Source organism: Corythoichthys intestinalis, chromosome 14, assembly GCF_030265065.1.
Source record: "Corythoichthys intestinalis isolate RoL2023-P3 chromosome 14, ASM3026506v1, whole genome shotgun sequence".
NCBI lineage: Eukaryota > Metazoa > Chordata > Actinopteri > Syngnathiformes > Syngnathidae > Corythoichthys > Corythoichthys intestinalis.
This window is the reverse complement of record NC_080408.1, coordinates 25,742,815-25,758,954: the sequence shown is the minus strand read 5'-3', so window position 1 is coordinate 25,758,954 and position 16,140 is coordinate 25,742,815. Positions and strand designations below refer to the sequence as shown.

General features: G+C 37.1%; 1 protein-coding gene across 1 annotated transcript; it reads right to left on the bottom strand.

The window, feature by feature from the left end:
• Positions 1 to 303: 303 nt before the first annotated feature.
• On the bottom strand, positions 304 to 15,939 carry elovl8a (ELOVL fatty acid elongase 8a). The gene is made up of 8 exons (XM_057858480.1): positions 15,585 to 15,939; positions 12,883 to 12,949; positions 12,606 to 12,793; positions 8,184 to 8,264; positions 7,999 to 8,055; positions 7,778 to 7,892; positions 7,575 to 7,702; positions 304 to 1,575 (listed from the first exon to the last, which is right to left on the bottom strand). The coding sequence occupies exons 1-8, from the start codon at positions 15,588 to 15,590 to the stop codon at positions 1,387 to 1,389; spliced, it is 831 nt and encodes a 276-aa protein (XP_057714463.1). The 5' UTR covers positions 15,591 to 15,939; the 3' UTR covers positions 304 to 1,386.
• Positions 15,940 to 16,140: the final 201 nt, after the last annotated feature.

Genomic DNA, 16,140 nt, shown 5'->3' with positions numbered 1-16,140 from the left:
TCAAAACTACTTGTTCATTCCTCGCAACATCGTATCACTGGTGCACATAATTTTTTTTTTAAAAAAACAGTTTCTAATTTCTATGAGCAAGTTGCAGATGTTTTTGTGCTTCCATGCAAATTATTTTGTAAAATACTCTGCTGTTTCCTACATTATCAGCTGCATCTGCCATGATGGGCAAAATGGGATTATCATGGTTCTCTATTGAATTGTCTCACAACTCACAACATTTAGTCATTACTTCATTGCATGTGTGTTCAAAAGGTATTTTTTCAAACTTGAGTCTTGAAAAAGAGGGGGCCGTCTTATATTCAGGCCAATACGGTAATTATGTACTGAATGTTCAGGTATGTTATCAAGAGCGTCCTCAGTTGCCAGGTTCTCATCAGTACATTTTGTATTATTGTAAACGTTGAAAAAAATGTTGAGGATGGATACTAATTACCTCAAACTCCAAACACTGAAGTAATTTGAAATGTTAATACATATATATTTTTTAATTTAATCACGGTTTAAACAGTATCTTTCAAAGTTATAATACAAAAAAGTTCAGTTGATGCTTCGCACAGATATTTATTAGCTTGGCTTCTAGCTTCTGAATAAAGTTGTTGATTTTGGATATAGAGTTATGTGATTCACCAATGAATGAGGCAACAATAATATGCACTATAAAAAGTATTGTCCTTTGTATGGATTATTTTTTTTAGACATGCCAAAAAATATTTTGGTAACACTTTATAATAACTATCCGTTTTACTAGTTAATAGATCATAAGTAAACTGCTGATAACTCATTTATTGTTGATTTGTGAAGAATTTGTTAACAGTTTGTTAAGCATTTACAGGGTGTTCTTAACCTGAAACACAGTTTGTGTAGAAACGTTTCATGTTTTTGTGTGTAACGTTTGACATTTCTATCTTTTCAGGTTAAGAAATGCCGTTCACTTCAAAAGAAAAGGCATTTTGATAAGGCATTTTGCAGGTAGCGCTCATGTTGCACATTTATGAAAATCTGTCATAGAACCAACAAATATTTGTACTTTTCTTTGTATATTTAACCAATAAAACTTATGACCTTCAACATAAAGTGTATATAGTTTTATTAAGATCCATCAACTAGCATGGGCATTTAGAATGGGGTCAACCATATTGAAATAGAAATACTACACAATAATAAAGAAATACTACACAAATCAACAATAAATCATTTATCAACACTTTACTAATGATCTATTAACTAGTGAAACGGATAGTTATTACAAAGTGTTACCAATAATTTGAACCAACATATCATAAAAACACCTTAACATGGCTTTCAAATTTAACTAATCACAAGTCCCTCTCCCTAAGGCTGTCCTTTGCACAAATACGAATACAATTTCTTTTCTCACACCTTTTTCACACATTTTTTTTGCTCATAGGTCTTTGGCTTGAGGTAGCTGTGGTAGTAAAAATGAGTGAAGAGTGCGATGAGGCTGAGAGCGTAGATAGACACAATCAAGTTCAAGGCGTCAGGGTAGTCACAGTCAGCAAACAAGTTGTAAACTGTATGAATGGTTATCAGGAAAAACTGAAGCTGTAAAGAGATTGAGAAAACAGGGGACGTGTGTGAGATTGCAAACAAATTCATAACTAAAATCCAGTAAGGTTGTTGCTGTTTTCTTTGTAATCACAAAAAAAAAAAAAAAAAAAAATTACAGGAAATTCTTACTGTTAGGTTGAAAATATTCGTTAGGTAATGTTGGTGCAATCGTGGCCTTCACATGAAGTGTATTCGGTTTTGTTTTGTTTCATCATATCATATCGCATAGTACTGTATAATTGACCTGACGTCATCAAATAGTTTTATAAAAGAATGGGCAAGTCAAATGTACAGTTGTGGTCAAAAGTTTACATACACTTGTGAAGAACATAATGTCATGGCTCTCTTGAGTTTCCAGTTATTTCTACAACTCTGATTTTTCTCTGATAGAGTGATTGGAACAGATACTTCTTTGTCACAAAAAACATTCATGAAGTTTGGTTCTTTTATGACTTTATTATGGGTGAACAGAAAAAAGTGATCAAATCTGCTGGGTCAAAAATATACATACAGCAGCGCTAATATTTGGTAACATGTCTCTTGGCCATTTTCACTTCAATTAGGTGCTTTTGGTAGCCATCCACAAGCTTCTGGCAAGCTTCTGATTGAATCTTTGACCGCTCCTCTTGACAGAATTGGTGCAGTTCAGTTAAATTTGATGGCTTTCTGACATGGACTTGTTTCTTCAGCATTGTCCACAAGTTCTCAATGGGGTTTAAGTCAGGACTTTGGGAAGGCCATTCGAAAACCTTAATTCGAGCCTGATTTAGCCATTCCATTACCACTTTTGATGTGTGTTTGGGGTCATTGTCCTGTTGGAACACCCAACTGCGCCCAAGACCCAATCTTCGGGCTGATGACGTTAGGTTATCTTGAAGAATTTGAAGGTGATCCTCCTTCTTCATTATCCCATTTACTCTCTGTAAAGCACCAGTTCCATTGGCAGCAAAACAGCCCCACAGCATAATACTACCACCACCGTGCTTGACGGTAGGCATGGTGTACTTGGGGTTAAAGGCCTCACCTTTTCTCCTCCAAACATATTGCTGGGCATTGTGGCCAAACAGCTCAATTTTTGTTTCATCTGACCACAGAACCTTCCTCCAGAAGGTCCTATCTTTGTCCATGTGATCAGCAGCAAACTTCAGTCGAGCCTTAAGGTGCCGCTTTTGGAGCAAGGGCTTCCTTCTTGCACGGCAGCCTCTCAGTCCATGGAGATGCAAAACACGCTTGACTGTGGACACTGACACCTGTGTTCCAGCAGCTTCTAATTCTTGGCAGATCTGCTTTTTGGTGATTCTAGGTTGAATCTTCACCCTCCTGACCAATTTTCTCTCAGCAGCAGGTGATAGCTTGCGTTTTCTCCCTGATCGTGGCAGTGACAAAACAGTGCCATGCATATTATACTTACAAAAATTTGTTTGCACTGTTGCTCTTGGGACCTGCAGCTGCTTTGAAATGGCTCCAAGTGACTTTCCTGACTTATTCAAGTCAATGATTCGCTTTTTCAGATCCATGTATGTATATTTTTGACCCAGCAGATTAGATCAATTTTTCTGTTAACCCTTAATAAAGTCATAAAAGAACCAAACTTCATGAATGTTTTTTTGTGACAAAAAAGTATCTGTTCCAATCACTCTATCGGAGAAAAATCAGAGTTGTAGAAATAACTGGAAACTCAAGAGAGCCATGACATTATGTTCTTCACAAGTGTATGTAAACTTTTGACCACAAGTGTACATCCTTTGTACTATTTTTTTTTTATTACATATGTAGTTGACCTTGATTTAATGTCACTTTAGTGTCACCTCATGCAACCCTGTCATAAAACGAACTAATCAAACCTTTGATACTTTGTTATCTATTATTGATGGATATGAAGCCGAAAATCATAAAAGTGAAGGTTTAGTCTTCAAGAATTTTGAAAACAAAATGTCTTCCAATTCCTGAAGGACCCATTTAACTACTGATGGAATTGCAGAGGTTTGGAACAGTGAGTCATATCAGATATACCGTAGGTTTGCTGATTTGCATTAGCACTCTGGTTAACGAGCCAATGTAATTTTGTGTAAGTTATTCATTCGAATCAATAAATGAATTAAACATTCAGTATTTGCATTGGTATTTATTCAAATCATTTTTTCCATCATTGTTTTAATTTGGCAATTGAGAGTCATTACATTTTAAACCATAATCCAGGGAGCCTGCGTGAATGCAGTTGTAAATTTCTGGTTGAATCCAATAGTGATTTTAGTTGTATGGAGGCTCATGGGGGCAATTCGCAAAACAAAAATGAGCAAGAAGAGTACAACTTTCCTTTCAGTGCATCAATGAAACATAAACTGGAATGAACTAGTGAATAAAATAATAAAATACACTCACAACTCAACAATTAGGACAACACGTCAAACGTATCATTAAACATTTGAAACGTAGTTACTGGAACTGTGTACAACATGCTGCAACATAACACAGATTTAACCAATGCTTTAGTACATAAAAAATTGCTTCAGAAATTTATACCTACGTAACCCAACATGAAGCTGCCGGGTTGAATAATATGGGAGCCAAGTGCACCTACCAAAATAACTTTGGGGAGAGTCACAATCAAGACACAGCTGCCATTGTTAAAATATGAGCTGACTACGGTCTATGACTCATTGCGCTAATATGGCTTTCAGAGTACAGTACAGGTATTCCCCGGGTTACGACGTACCCTACTTACATAATTTTGACTTTACGACGCGTGTCTGTTTTTTTCGTCGTTTTAATTTTTTTATTTTTTTTGTCGCGTAACAGTGTCTCATTCGCCAACTCTCAATTTATTGGGTCTAATCAATTTAAATGGTTCATATCCACAGCAGTTGCTATGCATAGATGGTATTTCTTTATACTTCAGTATATGTGCGGTCGGCTTTCCTTTGTTGCACTAGGACTATTTTCTCTTAGTTTCGAGCGTTGCTTTCCTGTTACCAGGTAGAAGTAATATACAGTGGGGCAAATAAGTATTTGGTCAACCACCAATTATGCAAGTTCTCCTACTTGAAAAGATTAGAGAGGCCTGTAATTGTCAACATGGGTAAACCTCAACCATGAGAGACAGAATGTGGGAAAAAAAAAAAAACAGAAAATCACATTGTTTGATTTTTAAAGAATTTATTTCCCAAATTAGAGTGGAAAATAAGTATTTGGTCACCTACAAACAAGCAAGATTTGTGGCTGTCAAAGAGGTCTAACTTCTTCCAACGAGGTCTAACGCGGCTCCACTTGTTACCTGTATTAATGGCAGCTGTTTTAACTCATTATCGGTATAAAAGACACCTGTCCACAATCTCAGTCAGTCACACTCCAAACTCCACTATGGCCAAGACCAAAGAGCTGTCGAAGGACACCAGAGACAAAATTCTAGACCTTACACCAGGCTGGGAAGACTGAGTCTGCAACAGGTGAAACGCTTGGTGTAAAGAAATCAACTATGGGAGCAATTACGCTTGGTGTAAAGAAATCAACTGTGGGAGCAAAATGGCGTCAAAATTATAACAAGAACGGTGAGCAAAAATCCCAGAACCACACGTGGGGACCTAGTGAATGGCCTACAGAGAGCTGGGACCACAGTAACAAAGGCTACTATCAGTAACTCAATGCGCCGCCAGGGACTCAAATCCTGCACTGCCAGACGTGTCCCCCTGCTGAAGAAAGTACATGTCCAAGCCCATCTGCCGTTCGCTAGAGAGCATTTGGATGATCCAGAAGAGGACTGGGAGAATGTGTTATGGTCAGATGAAACCAAAGTAGAACATTTTCGTAGAAACACAGGTTCTCACGTTTGGAGGAGAAAGAATACTGAATTGCATCCGAAGAACACCATACCCACTGTGAAGCATGGGGTGGAAACATCATGCTTTGGGGCTGTTTTTCTGCAAAGGGACCAGGACGACTGATTTGTGTAAAGGAAAGAATTAATGGGGCCATGTATGGAGAGATTTTCAGTGAAAATCTCCTTCCATCAGCAAGGGCATTGAAGATGAGACGTGAATGGGTCTTTCAGCATGACAATGATCCCAAACACACAGCCAGGGCAACAAAGGAGTGGCTTCGTAAAAAGCATTTCAAGGTCTTGGAGTGGCCTAGCCAGTCTCCAGATCTCAACCCCATAGAAAATCTGTGGAGGGAGTTGAAAGTCCGTGTTGCCCAACGACAGCCCCAGAACATCACTGCCCTAGAGGAGATCTGCATGGAGGAATGGCCAAAATACCAGCAACAGTGTGTGAAAAGCTTGTGAAGAGTTACAGAAAATGTTTGGCCTCTGTTATTGCCAACAAAGGGTACATAACAAAGTATTGAGATTAACTTTTGGTATTGACCAAATACTTATTTTCCATCATGATTTGCAAATAAATTCTTTAAAAATCAAACAATGTGATTTTCTATTTTTTTTCCACATTCTGTCTCTCATGGTTGAGGTTTACCCATGTTGACAATTACAGCGCTCTCTAATCTTTTCATGTAGGAGAACTCGCACAATTGGTGGTTGGCTAAAAACGTATTTGCCCCACGGTAACTCGTTCTTAACCCGGGGACTACCTGTAATAATAAAAACAGAACTAATTCAGTCTTTTTTTGTTTTGTTTTGTTTTTAGCAATTTTAAAGCATTTTTAGCAATTGATTGATAAAATTGGAGACATCCACTCATGCTTTGTGCTGTTTTGTTATGATTTTGCCCTCGTGTTTCTTGTCCATGTGATTACCCTTTGATTTCACCTGTTGTTGCCTGCTCCTTTTGTCTTGACCAATCCGCTGTCTCTTATATCAACCACCTGTGTCTCATTGTCTCGTTACCCCATGTATGTATTTAAGTTCCCCATATGCTGTGTGTTCTTGTTAGGTCTTTGTCTATCCATGAGTCTTGTCCAATTTTTTATTGTTTTTGTTTGCATTTGTTTGTTTTCAGATATCTCTGAGAAGTAAGTTTTGATACATTTTCGTTTGATCTCCTAGTCTTTTGTTTGAACTTTGTTATTTTGTTTGACTATTAGTAAAGCATTTTGAGTTCACCGCCACCCTGCCTCGCCTCCCCGTTTCCCTGCATTTGAGTCCTCCATGCCGCTCCTCTGTGACACATCCAAAACATGTGCACCATCCAATGCACTTCATAAATGCCCCATAAAGCCAAAAATAAAACTGCAATCCACATGTAAGAACACACACAAGCATGCAAGCACAGCATTAGGTCATGAAAGTGTGCAGCCAATTGTCGATGAAAACTATTTGCGTGGCACAGATGAGGTCGTGATAATTATTGTCAAATAAGGGCAACAGCTCCAATATTGACCTATACCCATGCATAGGGAAAAAAACACCATCTCAGCATTAAAAATGAAAGAAACAAACAAAAAAACCGATGGTCCAGGACTTGGTGGAGGAACAGAGCTTCAACTATGACAACTAAAACAATGACCAGCTGGGTAACAATTTTCTGGGTAACTATCTGCACCCTTCTGAATCATATATTTTGTTTAAAGAGTTACATCCGTAAAGTTCAGCCTATTTATAGTTTTACTTTGTCATTAATTCTGAGTAATTATTTACAAATTGAATAACATTTTTAAATAATGATACACACGCTACTCAGAAGTAACTCTTTAATTTATTTCTAATATATAAAGTCAGTGGTTTGATCCCGGCTCTGACTGCTCATTGTCAAAATCTCCCTGGGTAAGACCCTAAACTCCAAATTGCATCATTGAATGGATGTGTGATGGATGGGTGAAGCATTTTGGCATAAAATGAATGGTAGATCAAATTATAAAACTTTTGTCATCTTCATAATGTAAATCATCTAATTTTACCATTTAACATTTTTATCAGGTCAAAATGTTAAAACTGGCCTGAATAAGTCAATGTTATACACAAGGGTGACAACATGAAAATAAAAGTGAAGTAGAAATCAGAAATTATAAAGCATACAATAGACGGGGATATGGATGCTTACCAGCTGTAGTGTTGTGAGATAGTGTTTCCACCAGAGATATTTGGTCATTCGTGGTCCAAATGCAGCGAGACCATAGTAGAGATACATTGCCACATGAACCAGGGAGTTGAGCAGGCCAGTCATGAAAGCTTTGAGCAAATATAACTCGATAAGCACAACCAAACACACTATGTTATGACAGCTTTGTGTTTACATTTACTCACACTGGCCACCTGGCGTGTATTTTAATCCCAGCCAACAGTTCAAAATAATGGTACTGTGATGGTAGACATGCAGGAAGGTCAGCTGGCTGTTCTTTTTCCTCAGTATGAAAAACATCTAATTTAGCAACATAGACAATTAGACAGGTGCATAAATAAATGCTCAAAAAGGCTCCTTTCGTTTAATTGTGGTCAATGCATTTGAATTATCGGTTCACACTCACTGTGTCACTGAACTCTACATATTTGGAGATGTAAAACAGCCAGCACACACTAGCCATCTGTAAAACATTATCAGGCACATGTAACCTAATTAGTATTGTACGATTTTAATTTTTTTTTTAAACAATAAGGCACATAAAATTGGGTGATGAACGGGAAGTTTGCGCTATTTTGAGCAGAGTATTACCCTCATGGCCAGTTGACTGTTGCTGTAGTCGACTGGCTGGCACAGTAGACTATAACTAGCCAACCAGGAAGCTGCTGTAAACTGCGAAGACAGAACTTGCGTTACAACCCACATCTCACATTATGAAAGAACACTGACCATTACAGTTTTTCTCAATTGCTTTAGTACGTTTCTCAGATCAGAATTGAAATTCTCAAAACAGTTTGTGTATTTCTCAAAACACGTCGCACAGGTACAAAAACAACACGGTTTACCTACAAAAGACAGTTTTTTTGTGCAATATTTTTAGTCTTTCGCTCAAAAGCCAATTTCTGTGTCACTGAACATGTCAGTGCTATCAGAATGACAAGTACTTGTTTCATTGTGTGCAGACAAGACAGTCATATTGCTTTGTCATGCTCTCAGTTTATAAGAGTTCTGATGCTGAAGATGGTTTACCTAAGTTTTCATGAAAATTGCAAGTTAGACCTTTTTGTGTGGGAGATTGATTGCAAGGGACAGGACAAGAGTCAGTTTACACTTTTACCGTTTTTACAGTACAGTGTCTTGACAGACCATGTCACTGCGATACAGAGAGCAAAAGAAAGCACTGAGTATCACAAAGAAATAAACGGAAACGTGAACATAAGACAATCGGCACAACTAAACTTCAAGTGCTGTCGGAATTTCCCCCCCATTCTTTCTACACATCTTGACGTTCCTCCCTGTTGGGCAACAAATTTTCATCCACAATACAACGTGTGTCCTCTCTTGCTATACAGCAAGGAAAGAGTCTTCTTGCATGTCTTATCCAACCTCTGCTGGGGTCTGCTGTGATGTCACTAAAAGCTGCATTCATGGCATCCAGGAGAGTCATCTGAGTGTGAGGCTGGCAATTATACACCTACCATCTCCATGTGGAGAAAAATTCTATGGGTTGCAAACCATTCCCTCATAATTTTGGCATGGTGGAACCTCACATTGTCCTAAACTATTACAAATTTTGACAGGTAAAATATGTACTGTGGGGCAAATAAGTATTTAGTCAACCACCAATTGTTCAAGTTCTGCTACTTGAAAAGATTAGAGGCCTGTAATTGTCAACATGGGTATACCTCAACCATGAGAGACAGAATGTGAAAAAAAAAACTGAAAATCACATTGTTTGATTTTTAAAGAATTTAATATTTATTTCCAAACTAGAGTGGAAAATAAGTTTTTGGTCACCTACAAACAAGCAAGATTTCTGGCTGTCAAAGAGGTCTAACTTCTTCTAACGAGGTCTAACGAGGCTCCACTTGTTAACTGTATTAATGGCACCTGTTTTAACTCATTATCGGTATAAAAGACACCTGTCCACAATCTCAGTCAGTCACACTCCAAACTCCACGATGGCCAAGACCAAAGAGTTGTCGAAGGACACCAGAGACAAAATTGTAGACCTTACACCAGGCTGGGAAGACTGAGTCTGCAATAGGTAAAACGCTTGGTGTAAAGAAATCAACTGTGGGAGCAATTATTAGAAAATGGAAGACATACAAGACCACTGATAATCTCCCTTGATCTGGGGCTCCATGCAAGATCTCACCCCGTGGCATCAAAATGATAACAAGAACGGTGAGCAAAAATCCCAGAACCACACGGGGGGACCTAGTGAATGACCTACAGAGAGCTGGGACCACAGTAACAAAGGCTACTATCAGTAACAGAATGTGCCGCCAGGGACTCAAATCCTGCACTGCCAGACGTGTCCCCCTCCTGAAGAAAGCACACGTCCAGGCCCGTCTACAGTTCACTAGAGAGCATTTGGATGATCCAGAAGAGGATGTGTTATGGTCAGATGAAACCAAAATAGAACTTTTTGGTAGAAACACAGGTTCTCGTGTTTGGAGGAGAAAGAATACTGAATTGCATCCAAAGAACACCATACCCACTGTGAAGCATTTGGATGCAAGGAAACATCATGCTTTGGGGCTGTTTTTCTGCAAAGGGACCAAGACGACTGATCTGTGTAAAGGAAGAATGAATGGGGCCATGTATGGAGAGATTTTGAGTGAAAATCTCCTTCCATCAGCAAGGGCATTGAAGATGAGACGTGAATGGGTCTTTCGGCATGACAATGATCCCAAACACACAGCCAGGGCAACAAAGAAGTGGCTTCGTAAGAAGCATTTCAAGGTCCTGGAGTAGTCTGGCCAGTCTCCAAATCTCAACCCCATAGAAAATCTGTGGAGGGAGTTGAAAGTCCGTGTTGCCCAAAGACAACCCCAAAACATCACTGCTCTAGAGGAGATCTGCATGGAGGAATGGGTCAAAATACCAGCAACAGAGTGTGAAAAGCTTGTGAAGAGTTACAGAAAACATTTGGCCTCCGTTATTGCCAACAAAGGGTACATAACAAAGTATTGAGATGAACTTTTGGTATTGACCAAATACTTATTTTCCACCATGATTTGCAAATAAATTCTTTAAAAATCAAACAATGTGATTTTTTTTTTCACACATTCTGTCTCTCATGGTTGAGGTTTACCCATGTTGACAATTACAGGCCTTACTAATATTTTCAAGTGGAAGAACTTGCACAATTAGTGGTTGACTAAATACTTATTTGCCCCACTGTAACTAAAATGCTTAGAAATAAGCACACACATGTTGACATATTCTGACAATACGTTTGCCCATTTTGCATGTAAAGACTGATGCAATGAGCTAATGACTAAATAAGCCATTTCGACCATCAAAATGCAGCTGATAATGTCGTAAATAGTAGTGAGTTTTACTAATCATTTGCATAGATGTACGAAAACATCTGCAGCTTGTTCAAAGAAATTAGAAACTGTTTTTTTTTTTCATGGTGGGCACTAGTGATACAATGTTGTGAGGAATTAACAAGTCGTTTTGAGAATTTCAAGTCTCATCTGAGAAACGTACTAAAGCAATTGAGAAAAAGTAATATTAAAGCAAATGTTTTTGTAAAATATTGAGCATTATAAGATGAAATGGAACCCTGGTAAAATGACAATATGTATGCCACGTGACAGTGTAATCAGTTGATAACAGTCAAGTGCTGCTTGTTTCAGGAGAAACCTCATTGCTTAATCTGTCTGTGCTGGATCTTTACAAAACTGGATCTTTGTGAGGACCAGTTTGGACACCCCTGCTGTATGATATGATGTACAGTATAATAGTGCTATAACAATCGATCAACTCAAGCAATTGGATTAGAAAAAGCTTTGAATCAAATGTTGCTGCTTCGAGGATTCGTTTAATTAGAGTGATGTTGTAATGGTTGTTTTTAAAGAGTTTGCATTAAGTTTTATTTATTTGGGTGGACACATTGTCCTGTAATGACAACAGTGAATATGACATAACTCATCTAACATGGCTGGATCAGCTGCTCCCTGTTACGACCAACATAAGGTTGTAAATTTTTGTTTGAGCTAATATGATTGTTTATGCATTCATAATTTAGTTTAGCGGTATATTTAGCAGTTTTTGTGGGAATATGTGTTTTACGATTTGTTAAGAGCATTGAAAAAAAAAATGTTAGCATTTTACAGCATTTAAGCTAGCAGACTTATGCTAAAAAAGCTAGCCGACTGTTCTTTTGTTGTACTTGGATCCTCATTTATTTATGTTTTTATTCTGTTTGAGGCTAAGTTCAAGTTTTCTAATTTATTTTAAAATTCATTTATTACTCTTGTAAAATGAAAGTGCAATTCTGCATAGTTTTAAAAAACACTTAGGGATTTTATTAAGCCAGCCTTTTTTTTACATTTCCTAACATTTATTCTACAACACATTAAACGTTCCTAATCCGATTTCTCGATTATTCGAATTAACCAATTAATAGATTTATTGATTACTTAAATAATCAGGATCTGCATCCCTACAGAATAACATGGATACGAACAGAGGAAGGGCCACTACAGAATGTTCACCCATGTTTTGGCTCAGGATCTGTCAAATTACTTTTTTTGTAATTCAACATTTTTTTATTTTTTTTTAGAGCTTTTGTTAATTCTTTGTTCTCCTTCTGTTTGCCAGTGCTATCCTCAGCTGTTGAAAAACATCTTGAGTTTTGCTGCGTTTGTCAGCCAACATACTGGAGCATTACCGCCTCCTTCTGTCTCAATCGTCTCATTGCCTGTCAGTTACTACTTTCCCCACGACCTTTGTGTCTCTGATTGGTTGGGGTATAAGAGGAGGCCAAAGATAACATATTTTTTAATAGGTAATTTATATCCCACATATAAATACCGTACCTGCATAATGAAGGTTATTTATTTCTTAATATCAAGCAAAACTTTAGTCTACAGTAAAAATAAAGGAATGGACACAATAGTTTCCAGTACTTTTAGAGGGGACTTTAGTCTTGATTTGCAGATGCTTCCATTTTTGTTGAGAGTCAATAATAAATGGATAATTAAAGTTATACGTTACCTCATAAAACATGTAGGCAGACAGGCAGACCATTGTGAAATTGTAAAGAATCAAGACAATTTTGAGGTTGATCGGCTCCTTCTTTGCCATGAACTTTGGCCCGGCCCAAACAATGACCAGGTAGCACATAATGATACAGCAGACAGGGACAGGGGAGTAGACCAGCAGCCAGTTTTCTATCCTTTTATCTAAATCAGACATAGAAGGGGCCAATCAACAAAATAGCTAACAAATGCAGTGTTTTTTTTGCTAAAAGGAAACGATAGTGAAGGCATACCTCCATTTTCCAGACCTTTCTGGTAATATACCCAGGCTTTTTGCCAAATAGTGGGTTCCTCTAAAACCTGTATATAAACAGAAACAAAAACACAAAAAAAACCTGTACTTTAACGACAGGAAGCAACAAGTGTAGGCAAATCATTATAATACTTGGTGTAAAATGTTATCTGAATACCCCCAACCTACATGCCTTACTCCATATAGTCATAGACCTTGTGTAGACTCAAGAGGAAAACTGTTACACTGAAACCTTGTTCACTTACTTATTTTCTCCCTTCTGTCATTGCTTGCATACTATCCTCATCAAAATATGAACACTTATAAATGTTTTGGTGGTTTTAGTTAAGGCAGACACTGTTTTTTCATCTGTGTGATTTTGACAAAGATCAGATCACATTTGATGGTGATTGTAAGCAGAAATGTGTGAAATTCCAAAAGGTTGAGATACTTTTTCATACCACCGTATAGTGCAGAAATGCTTCTTTGCAACAGACAAAGATAAAAATCTTGATTTTTTTATAGCTGTGCTGTCATCTATTTATTTGGTTATCTTTTGCATGCTTTTATCTTTCATTTTGTGTTTGAAATAAAGCATTTAAGTGTGTATTCTTTTTCTAACATTTTAGACATTTACGAGATCGATCAGCAGTGAGCTAGTGCCCTCCACATTTTCTGGCAGTCTGCATCTCCTGTGGCAACATGTTGCCTCACACGACCTCACTGCCTCTCACTAGCTCTCTGGTATCACACTAGACCTCTGGTTTCAGTGAGGTGACTCATGATTTACGGTAGTAACATCATTATGCACTGAAAAAAACAACTGGTGTATTTACATGATAAAATCACTGTAACAATTTGCACTTTTATTATTATTTTACTGCAAGAAATATTAACTTCAAATCACAAGCAGTAAAATTTAATTAATAAAAGGATTTTTCTTTTCTATTTTTTTAACCTTGTAAAAGAATAAATTGTTATGAATTATACATGCACTACTGCATAACGAATAGGCATTTTACAAAAATGAGCTGACAATGGTAAAGTAAACAATGAATTAAATGGATTGATTGCCTCATGATGGATACCACAGTGAAAAAAAATAACGTGTATTTATTGATAAAATCCTTATAAGAACTTGCACTTTTTTATTAAGCAAATTTTACTGCTTGTGAACTGAACTTAATATTGCAAGCAGTGAACACTGAAAAAAATAACTGGTGGATTTACTTGATAAAAATCATTGTAACAATTTGCACTTACTTTTCTTAAGTAAATTTTACCGCTTGCAATCTTAAATTCAGTTCAAAAGCAGATAAGTTTACTTACTAAAAGTAAATGCAAAGTAAGTGAACTGACTCTTATTAAGTACATTTTCTGCTTGCACTATTAAGTTCTGTTCACAAGCAGTAAAATTTACTTAATAAAAGTAAGTGCAAAGCTAGAAAACTTACTTTTATTAAGTACATTTTCTGCTTGCAATATTAAGTTCAGTTCACAAGCAGTAAAATTACTTTTATGGAGTAAATTTTACTGCTTGCAATACTCAGTTCAGTTCACAAGCAGTAAAATGTATTTAATAAAAGTAAGTGCAAATTGTTGCAATGATTTTATCAATAAATCCACCAGTTATTTTTTTTCAGTGTGGTATCCATCATTAGGCAATAAATCCATTTAATTTATTGTTAACTTTCCGACTGGCAGCTCATTTTTGTAATATGCCTATTCGTAATACAGTAGTGGTTGTATAATTTATAACAATGTATTGTTATACAAGGTTTAAAAAAAAAATAGAAAAGGAAAATCCTACCTTTTTTTTGGAAAAGTAGATCATCAGGAAACCCAGGTTAACCTGTGGAACAGTGATTCAAAACCTGTTGGGCTGTGATTGCTATCTTATGGGGTGAAAATAATTTCCATTTTGCACCTGTGTGCCACAAGGACTACCAAGGCAGCATATAGCCAATTCAATAATACAAAGTCCTTCATTAACAGTGGGCCGTGCCCAGGACACAATTGGCTCCGTCCACTACCTCCTGTACGTTCAGATGATGGCCTGACTGGGCAAGTTCAAATTTCACAAAAAAAAAAAAAAAAAAAAATCTCTGACAAATGCACATGATTGCTTTTAGACTGAAAGGCTATTTACCAAAATAACCTGGCCACAACAAGATATTGTAGTGATGCAAGGGAAAACAGCAACTGGCATACGCTTCTCTAGATAGAGGGGTGATATTCACAAATATCGCTGATCTGTCCCCTTATGATAATTAGATTATTATATTAGGTGTAAACAACTAATTTGTGATGACGTTACTAATATATTCATGAAAGAAGTTGTAAGACAACACTTGCCAGCACTGTCACATTTTACAGCATTGTGTTGCTGCTATCGTAACGCTTATCAGAATACAGCACGTGGCCGCTTGTGGTTCATTGAAGGATTGCCAATCGTGAGCTAATTATGATGATTCCCCCCCCCCCCCCCCCCCCCCAATGTTGGGCCTTCAAAATAAGTATTCAGATGAAAATTGTCAGTTGCATTCAAACAAAGGTTTAACAAATAAAAGTTTTTAAACACTACATATAATATATAGAATCGCCTTTTACTTTCATTGCACATGTCAAGTAGAGCCATGAAATATCATCCCATATATATATATATATATATATATATATATATTGTTTAGCCAGAGAACTTACCTCCATTCAGGTGGCGAGTGTTTTATAATTTCCTATTCAACTCCAGCACCAGTCAATCCATTGCAAACGTCTTCATCTGAATTGTCATGATCCAACTTCTCCTAGAAGCATTTCCTGTTTTTCAACCTTGACATGATGCCTCTTAGTGACTACTTGAGTTAGCTAGCACACTTTCAACTACTCCATTTAATGCTGGAAAAGTTGATGGTTCACTCCTTTTTAAAGGTACGGAAATAAATACTTAAAGTACTGAAATAGAAAAATAGTGATGATCATTTATTCCAGTTCACACAGTATGTTAAAACCAAGTATAAAAGGCTATTCTACATGTTTTGAATAGTGCACTAACCTTACATACCTGTGGCATTGCAAGGCACATTCATAGAGAAGGCGTGACACAAAAGAGTCCCCACCCTCCACGTTGCCTACTGTAGCTAAATAAATTAAAAGAAGCATAATGTGATGCAGACCTATGGTACACCAGTGCATATTACAGGTGTGTATTATATTTTGTTGTGGTAACACCAACTACACGTGACAAATTTCTCATTTGTTA